The 12,836-nt window shown below is 36.3% G+C and overlaps 1 protein-coding gene across 1 annotated transcript; it reads right to left on the minus strand.

Annotated features, from left to right (window-relative positions):
• Nucleotides 1-2,067: 2,067 nt before the first annotated feature.
• LOC135151516 (uncharacterized) lies at nt 2,068-7,533 on the minus strand. Its single transcript, XM_064090001.1, has 2 exons — nt 6,899-7,533; nt 2,068-2,117 (listed from the first exon to the last, which is right to left on the minus strand). Exons 1-2 carry the CDS (start codon nt 7,518-7,520, stop codon nt 2,068-2,070), a joined length of 672 nt encoding a protein of 223 aa, XP_063946071.1. The 5' UTR covers nt 7,521-7,533.
• Between the last annotated feature and the right edge of the window lie 5,303 nt (nt 7,534-12,836).

Below are 12,836 nucleotides of genomic sequence, written 5' to 3' on the forward strand. Positions count from 1 at the left end.
TTGAATAGGGTTCTATACTAACAAATAAGCCAAGAACATGGTTCAATTCTACCAAAAACTATAAGCATTGAACTTGAAAAGAGTTTGGATACTTACCGAGGAAAAGGAGTTTGGAGAAGGTTTACGATTCTTGATTTTTGCCGCCATTGATGTGAAGTTGAAGTCGAGCTAATTTTTGCCATAAAATCAAGTATGAGTTTTGTATTTAAGGAGGGTTCTTTATTTTCCTGAGAATGAAGAGAAAAGTGGGCGGTTTTTTTGTTTATATACCAACGCAGCAAAACTGACCGCATGCCCGATCGGTTTTGATTTCGATAACTGTGCAGAGCCCTAGAACGACGTCGTTTCTGTCGCGCAGGTGATTTAATATCTCAAGAAAAAATTTCATTTTCCGCGTCAAAATAATGTCGGTCGATATTAGCTCAAGCCGATCGGTTTTATAATAAGAAATGTTAAGAAAATATTAATAAAATCAATTAAAATAGGAATATCATAATTTATATTTATATTTTTCATTTCATTTTGATTTGTATACTTTATTATTTACATAAACGTTGTAATTGTGATTTCTGAACATGAAAAATTAGGCGAATTTTGTTTTTGAAAAAACATTTTCTTAATTTACTATTTTATTTTTATTTTGTTACAGTATAAAAAGGTTATAAAACTATATTTCGATTTATCGAAACCATTTGATTCTTTTCCTCGACGTTGATGATATTGTTTTATTAACATCCGTACGGTTGGATTGTTCAAATAATATAACATCTAATTTTGAATAATTTAGAGTAAATAACGTAATTCAAAATAAGACTTCTGGTATATGATCAGTCTTCTGTTTAAGGGATCCGTACGTAAAACAATGTTTTTGAAAGTGTCACGATTTAAACGTCTTAGTCAAGCTTATAAATAACATGTGTGACTTCGGAACGTGAATATTAGGCGAATTGTATTTTTTTTAAAAATATTTTCTTAATTTAATATTTTATTTATATATTGTTACAATATAAAAAGGTTATAAAACTGTATTTCGATTTATCGAAATCATCTGATTCTTTGCGTCCACGTTGATGAAATTATTTTATTAACATTCGTAGGTTGGATCATTCAAATAATATAAAATCTAATTTTGATTAATTCAGAGTGAATAACGTAATTCAAAATAAGAATTTTTATATATGATCAGTCTTCTGTATAGGGGATCCGCACATATAACAATGTTTTGAAAGTGTCTAAAAAATTTAAACATCTTAGTCAAGTTTATGAATAACATGTATGACTTCGGAACGTGAAAATTAGGTGAATTCTATTTTTTTTAAAAATATTTTCTCAATTTAATATTTTTTTTTTGAAACTCATGGACTGTTTTATTCATTAGAATAATCATTCATGATAGTCTCCAACAATTGAGAAGGAGGAGACGTAAATACATGGGAGCAATTAACTGAACAAGGATATCTAGCTAAGTCATGAGCTACCTTGTTAGCTTGCTTGCGGACATAAGAGAACACAAAACCAAGGATCGATTGGATGAGCGACTTACAAGAATCCACCACATGACCCACCTCTAGTAAATATTTTTTCTTCCCCTGCAAAGCCCGGATTGTGAGAAGAGAGTCTGATTCTATGATGCCCTGTTCATCACCTCGCTGCATAATCCAAGAAAGAGCTTCTCTTACTCCAATACTTTCAGCCTCAAGGATTGTACCAGGCCGCGGAAGAGACATAACTTTTGCTGCAATGAACATACCATTGTGATCCCTCACAACCATACCAACCGAGAATATCTCTGACTGAGGAAACACGGAGGCGTCAACATTCACTTTTAACATACCTTGTGGAAGGGGTCTCCATTTTCGATTACTCAAGCTATCTGCATTGCTTCTATTAGTACTAGCAGGTTCCTCTTGCTTTCGGGCTTTCCTCCATTCATGAACAGTATTAAAGGCCAGCTCCATGGCTGTATTTGCCGGAACTATTCTGTCTTCCCAAACTTTCTTATTTCGATTCCCCATAGAATAGTTGCGAGCTTAATACTCTCAACATAGCTCGATGTTTCTAGCTTATTTAAAGCCAGTCCGGAGCGAAAAACACTTGAGACATATCTACAGAAACCCCTGTAGCATGCCAACATTCCTTCGCAAAAGTACAGTCAAAGAATACATGGAGCAAGTGTTCCACATCCACATTGCATAAAGGGCAAAGAATAGTGACAGGAATACCTCTGTGCCTGAGATGGTTCCTTACTGGTAGATTATGTTGGGTTTCGGGGCAACAAACGCAGCGGATAATCGACGTAAAATAAAAAAAAAATCCGAAACCCTAACCCGAGGATCCATCTATAAAGAACGGCTGATCATGGAGATACGAAATAATACCTTGTTGAAACTTTACGTTAGCGAAAGATGGAGGTCCGGAACAAGCAATCACCACGCAGCCCTCGTCTAAGGATCGCGTCTCTAAGCAGTCCACACGAACGTCTGATCGCCAAAGATCACCGGAGCCGGTACTAGCCGAATGCAGCCTCTCTCTCTCTCTCTCTAGCCTCTCTTGATGTAGAGCTGCTAGGGTTTTATAATAAAACGAATTTTATGTTACTTAACCCTAAAACAATACATCATTATGTATTTATAGGGAAGAGAGATAGATGGGCCAAACCCTAATCGGATTTGGGCTTCTCCAAACCTAATCCGATTTTGGTTTTAATATTAAATTCGAAATTCTAATTCTAATTACTTAATTAAGACTGGCTCAATTAAATAATTTATTTCGAACTTAATCATTTAATTTAAATTCAGAATTTAAATTAAAACTCCTTTAAACGTTCAAAGTGTGTGACCCTTTAGGTTATTATTACGCTGGCAATAATTTTAATATCCAATAATAAAATTATAAACAATGAGCGGCATCTAGTAATACATCATTGCTACCCAAGTAATAATAATAATTGGTGATTCAATTAAACCTTTTGTGAATAATGTACAATGTAATATAAATCCTTTAACCTTATATTATAGATCAGACTCAAGGCATGTATTGTGTCATCCTCTTCATCGTCTAATCCGAATTTCCTTGATCAATGAGTAGACTATTAAACAAATCAATATTTGAGCACGGCCATGCATTTTATAGTCTCACTCAATCAAGAGGCCAATAATATCACTCCTAAAATAGGAGGGTTAAATCCTTTCTAGATCATTCATATTTCTCATATGATTCATAATATACCCAATGTACATTTCATCATTACCCGGTCAAAGGTAACTTTTAGTGCAACCAAAGTATATTAATTCTCATATAGAAATATAATGATATCAAGTCAGAGGATCATTACATCATTATCACAGTGAGAATTTCTAATGACACTTATTAACATGTAAAATCTCACGGTGGGTCATTCCAGTGCCATGTGTCGATACATGCACTTATGTTCTTGACTTTAGCATCACTATACCTATGATCAATGAGATGTGATCATCAGTCAACAAACATACTAGTCTTAATGCATCATTATTGTCCCTTAACAATGATACTCGACTAGGGACATTTAGGAATATTGATATTATTCTCATAATCTCATTTCTAAGTCACGTACTTAGAGATATAGAATTACATATAATATTCCAAGGACATTTATTATGCTTTCAATTTATTACGCAGTAAATAAAGACACATTAAATATTTATTCCATAATCAATATAACATAATCCATAAATGTCTACGATAGAACACAATAGTATTGTCTCTAGGACACCAATACTAACAATCTCCCACTTGTACTAGAGCCAATCTCTAATGTATCTAATACCCATGGAACTAGTATGACCTTCGTGCTTCTGCTGCGACAAAGCCTTGGTCAGTGGATCTGCAATGTTATCATCTGTATGCACTTTACATATATGTATATCCCCTCGAGTGTTAATCTCTCGGAGTAGGTGGTATCGTCTGAGTATATGCTTAGTGCGGGAATGAGATCGGGGTTCCTTAGCCTGTGAAATGGCTCCATTATTGTCACAGTACAAATCTATCGGATCTGATACTGAAGGAACCACATCAAGTCCTGTAAGAAATTTCCTGATCCAAACAGCTTCCTTGGCTGCTTCACAAGCAGCTATATACTCAGCCTCCATTGTAGAATCGGCAACCGTCTCTTGCTTTGAACTTTTCCAACTAACAGCACCTCCATTTAGACAAAATACAAAGCCAGACTGAGAGATCGAATCATCTTTGTCTGTTTGGAAACTAGCATCTGTGTAACCTTTTACAACTAGTTTCTCTTCTCCTCCATATACCAAGAATTGATCTTTAGTCCTCTTTAGGTACTTAAGAATATTCTTGACTGCCGTCCAGTGACCTTCACCTGGATTAGACTGGTATCTACTCGTCATGCTCAAGGCATATGAGACATCAGGACGAGTACATATCATTGCATACATTATGGAACCAATTGCCGAAGCATATGGAACTTTGCTCATACGGTCCTTATCATCCAATGATTTCGGACTGTTTTCTTTCGAGATCAATATCCCGTGAGACATTGGGACATATCCCCTTTTTGCCTCTTGCATCCCAAATCGATGCAATACCTTATCAATGTATGTACTCTGACTTAGGCCGATTAGTCTTCTTGATCTATCTCTATAGATCCTGATCCCTAATATATAGGTCGCATCGCCCAAGTCTTTCATCGAGAAATTTTTGCTCAACCAAGTCTTAACAGCCTGTAAAGAAGGTATGTCATTCCCCATTAGTAATATATCATCCACATATAGCACTAGGAATGCCACATGGCTCCCACTCACTTTCTTGTAAACACAAGGCTCATCTTCATTTTGAATGAAGCCAAACTCTTTGACTGTTTCATCAAAACGAATATTCCATCTCCTTGAGGCTTGCTTTAATCCGTATATAGATCGTCGCAACTTACAAACCATTTTGGGAAATCTCGGATCGACAAAACCTTCAGGTTGTGTCATATACACATCCTCTTCTAGGCTTCCATTCAAGAAGGCGGTTTTGACATCCATCTGCCAGATTTCGTAGTCATAGTAAGCAGCTATTGCAAGCAAAATCCTGATGGATTTGACCATAGCAACTGGTGAGAAGGTTTCATCATAGTCAATACCATGAATCTGTCTGAAACCTTTTGCAACTAGTCGTGCCTTATAGGTCTGAACATTTCCATCCATGTCGGTTTTCTTTTTGAAAACCCATTTACACTCAATAGGTTTAACTCCCTCGGGTAAATCAACCAAAGTCCATACTTGGTTTTCATACATGGAATCCATCTCAGATTTCATGGCATCAAGCCATCTCTTGGAATCTGGAGTGTTCTTAGCATCTTTGTAGGTTAGAGGCTCATCATTATCCATAAGCATCACATCACCAGTTTGAGTCAAGAGAAAACCATAATATCTCTCTGGCTCATGGCGAACCCTACTAGATCTACGAACAACCTGTGTTTCCGGAACAGGATTACTCTCAATATTTTGATGTACATCCTGCTCAGGTTCCTGCTCTGGTTCAATGTTATCATGTGGTTCTCGAACTTCATCGAGATCTATTATCCTCCCACTGTTTTTCTTAGAAAGCATCTCTCTTTCAAGGAACACAGCGGTTCGAGCAACAAACACTTTGTTCTCAGAAGGATTATAGAATGAATAACCTCTTGTTTCAATTGGGTATCCCACAAAATTACATTTATCAGACTTAGGTCCTAGCTTGTCAGAATTTTGACGTTTCACAAACGCCTCACATCCCCAAATTTTCATAAATGACATGCTATGACGTTTCTCAGTCCATATCTCATATGGAGTGTTCTGGACCGTTTTAGTAGGAACTCGGTTAAGTGTATAGGCAGCCGTCTCTAGGGCATAGCCCCAAAAACTAATTGGAAGATCTGCATGACTCATCATTGATCGCACCATGTCCAACAAGGTACGATTTCTCCTCTCGGAAACTCCATTCCATTGTGGTGTTCCAGGAGGAGTAAGTTGTGATACAATACCACACTCTTTTAAGAAATTCTTAAATTCTTGGCTTAAGTATTCACCTCCACGATCTGATCGTAGAGTCTTAATACTTTTGGTAGTTTGCTTTTCTACTTCAGCTTTGTACTCTTTGAACTTTTCAAAAGAATCAGATTTATTCTTCATAAGATACACATATCCATATCTACTGAAATCATCAGTAAATGTTATGAAGTAGTAAAAGCCACCTCTTGCCATAGTTCGCATTGGACCACATACATCACTATGTATTAGTTCCAATCTCTCAGTGGCCCTCTCACCTTGTCCTGTGAAAGGTGCTTTAGTCATTTTTCCAATGAGACATGGTTCGCATGCTTCGTATGATTCAAAATCAAACTTATCCAAGTATCCATCCTTATGTAACTTGGAAATGCGCTTCTCATTTATATGGCCTAAACGACAGTGCCAGAGGTATGTTTTATTTGAGTCATCAGTTTTAAGTCGTTTATTATTCACATTATAGATGGGAGTATCCAAGTCAAGAACATATAAACCGTTAAATAAACGTGCAACCCCATAGGTAACATTATTCAAAGAAAAGGAACAACTATTGTTCTGAATTGAAAAAGCAAAACCTTTCTTGTCCAAACAAGAAACTGAAATAATGTTTCTGCAAATTGCAGGCACGTAAAAACAATTCTCAAGTTCTAAAATAAGCCCAGTGGGCAACGATAAATGATAAGTCCCTACAGCTATAGCAGCAACTTTTGCTCCATTGCCAACTCGTAGGTCGACTTCTCCCTTTGCCAACGTCCTACTTCCCTGTAGCTCCTGCACATTCATACAAATGTGAGAACCACATCCAGTATCTAATACCCAAGATGTTGAAGTAGACAAATTGACTTCTATAACATAAATACCTGAATCAGAAGCGGCAGCAGCCTTCTTCTTCTTCAGATCCTCCAAATAAGCATGACAGTTCCTCTTCCAATGACCTGGTTTCTTGCAATAGTGACAATCACCCTCCTTCTGAACACCACCTTTTGGCTTCAAGGCCTTAGTTGGACCAGGTTTCGGATTGGCATTAGAATTAGATCCCATCTTCTTCTTGCCTTTCCATTTACCCTTTCCTTTGGCCTTCCCCTTATTCACCATCAATATGGGAGTAGGGGACGCCTTCTGAATGTTGGTCTCAGCAGTTTTCAACATTGCCAACAATTCGGCGGGGTTCTTGTTTATCTCATTCATATTGTAATTCATTACAAACTGAGAATAGTTATTGTTTAGAGATTGCAAGATCAGATCAATTTGGTGCTCAGGACCAATCGGGGCACCCAATTTTTCAAGATAATCAATATACCCTATCATCTTCAGAACATGCGGTCCTACCGGATCACGTTCACCCTGCTTACAAGCATTCAAAGATTTGAAAGTATCAAACCTCTCCTGACGAGCCTGTCCCTCAAACATACGCTTAAGGTGCTCAATCATATCATAAGAATCCATATTCTCATGTTGTTTCTGAAGTTCAGCACTCATGGTCGCTAACATGAGACATTGAACATCCGTGTCATCATCGGTATGCTTCTGATAAGCAGTATGCTGAGCACGGGTTGATCCTTCAGCGAGAGGTGTAGGGCGAGGAATATCTATGACATAGAGCTTGCGCTCTTGTTTGAGGACAATCCTCAAATTCCTTTGCCAGTCAAGGAAGTTGGTTCCTGTCAGCTTGTCCTTCTCAAGGACTGATCGTACAGAGAAGTTGTTTGAATTATTTGCCATTGGATATCTACAATATTTTCAAATGCATAAGATAAATTAGTCTACAGATGTTTATTAAATTATGTTCAAGTGATTATAAATATATATTCAAAATATATATCTCCCACTATTTTGTTCAAATCAATAGCCCTAACTATTAATTCGGAAAGCATTTCTGCAAATCTTTCTAGTGAGCCAAGATCCATATTTCATCCATGTTTTAAGTTAGCGTGGGCTAATACTCTCAAAACATGACTATTTAGGTAGACAACATTTGTCAATTATATCAAATATAACTCTTGGATAGTTTGGTGGAGCAACCCTTTGCACATATTTATGTAATAAATCTCACCAAACTCCATGCCTCTAAACCCACAATCCTATTGTGATGGTTTAGTTAAGTTAGACCCAATAATTCACTAACTAAGTACATTTACTTATCACGTCTTCCCATGATTGATTAAAGCACTTTGCTTTGGCAAACCTACTTCTTTCAATCTAGATCTTGACGAGTATTAATCATTGGAAGGCATCTGATTAACTTAATATTTTTAATTAGGGATTTTATTAAAACGACCATGATCCTGTCATAAAGAGATCCTCAATTTTTCCTTGAATCAAATATTTCAAATCAATACTCTTTGATTGGTTGAAAACCTGACCTGAGGTGTTGGCACAACGGCTATACTTAAAAACCCCAAATCCGACGGAATCTTCCTCTCATTGAATATCGAAAATCCATAATTAATTCCGTGTTTCATAAACACGAGAATCTCATGATCGTTGTATTCCTTTTTAAAATCTTGAGTCGTTACAGATTTTATCTTGTTTAAACAAGCATGGCATGGGTGTCGTATCGAATACATACATCTTAATCTAATTAAGCATGCATCTCTATAACTACGCATACATATCATCATCTCATGCATCATATATGTAAAGTGCAGTATGTAAACGTGCATGGTTATGGCCTTTATCCTATATGATTCTTTCAAGCTAATGAAAGAATCTAGGTCAATCTATGGTGAAGATGTATAACTATTACAAGTCTTCATGCTCCTTGATTGCCCCTCCTTGTGGATCATCCTTCAATCTTCAAGTACATTACAATGAATAATTGAGTACAACCTATTCTAATGTACTTACATGAGAAAACTCGAGTTACATTCGAGATTAAAATTACAAGAATGAATATCACGACATGCAAGTCGTATTTATACAACCAAAACCAAAAAAAATATTAAACTAGGGGTCCTTAAGGCCATAACCAGCACCATGCTCAAGTAAACAAACAAGAACACATAACCAAACAAAGCGGGGGTCCGGGGGCGGCAGCCCCTGGGCGGGGGTCCGGGGGCGGCAGCCACCGGGCGGGGGTCCGGGGGCGGCAGCCACCGGGCGGGGTCCGGGGGCGGCAGCCCCAGGCTGGGGTCGAGCTCGGAAATTTTTGATTCCTGAATACAAGTGCTATACAAAAATCATCAATTTCGGAACAACAGATCATATCTGTTACCTTCTGCCACTACTGCATCATATGCAGTTTCAGAAGCATATATCATATACATGCTGATCATTCCCCAGTGACCAGATCATGTCCATACACCATCTTATTGAACAGTTTATATCATTATATAAACAACACATCATATGCAGAACATACAAATCGCATACTAATCAGTCATGGCAAATCATAATCATGCTAGTATCATCATATCACTATATTTAACATAACAGAATCATATATGATCAATATAACATGTTATAATCAACATATCTCAAAACCATATCAAGGCAGATTCATAAAACATGCATACATGCATCGAATACTGTAAACACGTAACCAAATCAGCCCCTTATAGACGTAGCTCTGATACCACTGTTGGGTTTCGGGGCAACAAACGCAGCGGATAATCGACGTAAAATAAAAAAAAAATCCGAAACCCTAACCCGAGGATCCATCTATAAAGAACGGCTGATCATGGAGATACGAAATAATACCTTGTTGAAACTTTACGTTAGCGAAAGATGGAGGTCCGGAACAAGCAATCACCACGCAGCCCTCGTCTAAGGATCGCGTCTCTAAGCAGTCCACACGAACGTCTGATCGCCAAAGATCACCGGAGCCGGTACTAGCCGAATGCAGCCTCTCTCTCTCTCTCTCTCTAGCCTCTCTTGATGTAGAGCTGCTAGGGTTTTATAATAAAACGAATTTTATGTTACTTAACCCTAAAACAATACATCATTATGTATTTATAGGGAAGAGAGATAGATGGGCCAAACCCTAATCGGATTTGGGCTTCTCCAAACCTAATCCGATTTTGGTTTTAATATTAAATTCGAAATTCTAATTCTAATTACTTAATTAAGACTGGCTCAATTAAATAATTTATTTCGAACTTAATCATTTAATTTAAATTCAGAATTTAAATTAAAACTCCTTTAAACGTTCAAAGTGTGTGACCCTTTAGGTTATTATTACGCTGGCAATAATTTTAATATCCAATAATAAAATTATAAACAATGAGCGGCATCTAGTAATACATCATTGCTACCCAAGTAATAATAATAATTGGTGATTCAATTAAACCTTTTGTGAATAATGTACAATGTAATATAATCCCTTTAACCTTATATTATAGATCAGACTCAAGGCATGTATTGTGTCATCCTCTTCATCGTCTAATCCGAATTTCCTTGATCAATGAGTAGACTATTAAACAAATCAATATTTGAGCACGGCCATGCATTTTATAGTCTCACTCAATCAAGAGGCCAATAATATCACTCCTAAAATAGGAGGGTTAAATCCTTTCTAGATCATTCATATTTCTCATATGATTCATAATATACCCAATGTACATTTCATCATTACCCGGTCAAAGGTAACTTTTAGTGCAACCAAAGTATATTAATTCTCATATAGAAATATAATGATATCAAGTCAGAGGATCATTACATCATTATCACAATGAGAATTTCTAATGACACTTATTAACATGTAAAATCTCACGGTGGGTCATTCCAGTGCCATGTGTCGATACATGCACTTATGTTCTTGACTTTAGCATCACTATACCTATGATCAATGAGATGTGATCATCAGTCAACAAACATACTAGTCTTAATGCATCATTATTGTCCCTTAACAATGATACTCGACTAGGGACATTTAGGAATATTGATATTATTCTCATAATCTCATTTCTAAGTCACGTACTTAGAGATATAGAATTACATATAATATTCCAAGGACATTTATTATGCTTTCAATTTATTACGCAGTAAATAAAGACACATTAAATATTTATTCCATAATCAATATAACATAATCCATAAATGTCTACGATAGAACACAATAGTATTGTCTCTAGGACACCAATACTAACAGATTATTCTTGCAGAACCTCCAGAGAAAGACTTTCAACCGCCGTGTCGGTCGGTTTTCTGCATTACCGAATGGTAACCATGGTCGGTTATATTTGAGAGCGGTCGGTTTTCTACGTTTTTTGAATGGTAACACGGTCGGTTATGTCTATAATCGGTCGGTTTTCTGTTTTCGGAATGGTATAGGTCGGTTTTCTGCGATTTGTTTTTTGAAATCAAGGTTGTGCTGTTTCTTTTCTCTGCCTTTACTTGCAACTAACAACCAACCAACAAACCGACCAACAAACCAACCAACAAACCGACCAACAAACCAACAAATCAATAACTTCGTAAAAGTTCAGGTACTAAATTCAATAACATTAAAAAATTTGCAATTACATTAATCAATTTTATCAAATTCATCATCATCATCATCCTCTCCATCCCCCATTATTTTCATTCTCGTCATCACTTTCTTCTTCTTCTTCTTCTTCTTCTTCTTCTTCTTCTTCTTCATCATCATCATTATCTTCAAGTCGAACGAATGGTAGGTTCCATATTGTGGAAAATCAACAAATATAGAGAATGTGCCGGTGGCACTTGATCTATCTTCTTGATAAGCTTCTTCAGTATCATTTGATATTTTGATGGATTCGCTTATCGAGCGACTTTCAGACTTGACGACCGTAAACCATTTGCTATGTGGATTGAATACAATGGGAGCATAGTAAACCTGGGAAGCTTGACTAGCCAAAATAAAAATCTCATCTGACTTCAATCTTGAAGTAATATCCACGGTCACGACCCCATTTTTATCAGTCACAACACCATTTTCGGCACTATCAAACCATATACATTTGAATAAATATACATAATTTCATCCTCGATAAATAATCTTGACAATTTCCTCCAATTGTCCATAATAGTCAAGATTATTTTCATGTGAAGTACCCTTAACAATGACACCGGACCCGAAAGCTGTTCTCGTACAAAATTTTTATCCTTATCGGTCAAAAGTACATATTCTTCTGCTACCTCTCGCTCCTTATCAGTCATATAACGAGTTCCTTCTTTATCAAGACATTCAATTGGATATCCAAAACTTCTAATTTTTCAGAGTTATCACCATCAAAAAGAGCTTCATTGCGAAGTATTTTATTATGAATTGAGTCCGAGGCAAAGTAGAAGGAACAAAAATTAAGGATCTCCTCTTCCTTGATTTATCCAAATATCAATTACAACTACATATATTACACACAATTTTATTTTTGTCATCTCCATAAAATAGCATAAAATCATTCTCACACACATCAATTTTTTCATATTCTACCCGCAAACTTTTTATAACCTTTTTCATATCATAATAAGACTCGGATAATGTGTGATTGTTTGGTAACACGTCCATAATGATCTTTATCAAACTATTGAAAGATTTGTCACTATAATTAGACGCATTTTTGAACTCCAACAATTTTCCGGTAAAACTTATTCTTGTATATTTTGTGCAACCGGAATAAATAGGAACACCATTTTCAACAATCGCCTCATAAAATTCTTGTTAGGTCCTGGAACGATTGTAGAAGGGGGGGTTGAATACAATCGTCACTAAAAATAATCGCGGCGGAATAAATCTGATTGGAATGTAACTTGTTAATCAGATTAAAATTAATTAATATAACAATGTTTTAAGTCATTATATAATTAATATGGTTCGTTTTAATGTCCACTAGTTCGTAGAATAAA

The sequence above is a fragment of the Daucus carota genome, chromosome 3 (assembly GCF_001625215.2).
Source record: "Daucus carota subsp. sativus chromosome 3, DH1 v3.0, whole genome shotgun sequence".
Taxonomy (NCBI): domain Eukaryota; kingdom Viridiplantae; phylum Streptophyta; class Magnoliopsida; order Apiales; family Apiaceae; genus Daucus; species Daucus carota.

Excerpts from the sequence above, each read along its gene's own strand:
- LOC135151516 (XM_064090001.1), bottom strand. The coding sequence starts at position 7,520 with ATGTTAGCGACCATGAGTGCTGAACTTCAGAAACAACATGAGAATATG. Across the intron at positions 2,118-6,898 it reads GAAGAAGGCTGCTGCCGCTT|GGGTTTCTGTAGATATGTCT; the intron begins CTGATTCAGGTA and ends GGCATGCTACAG.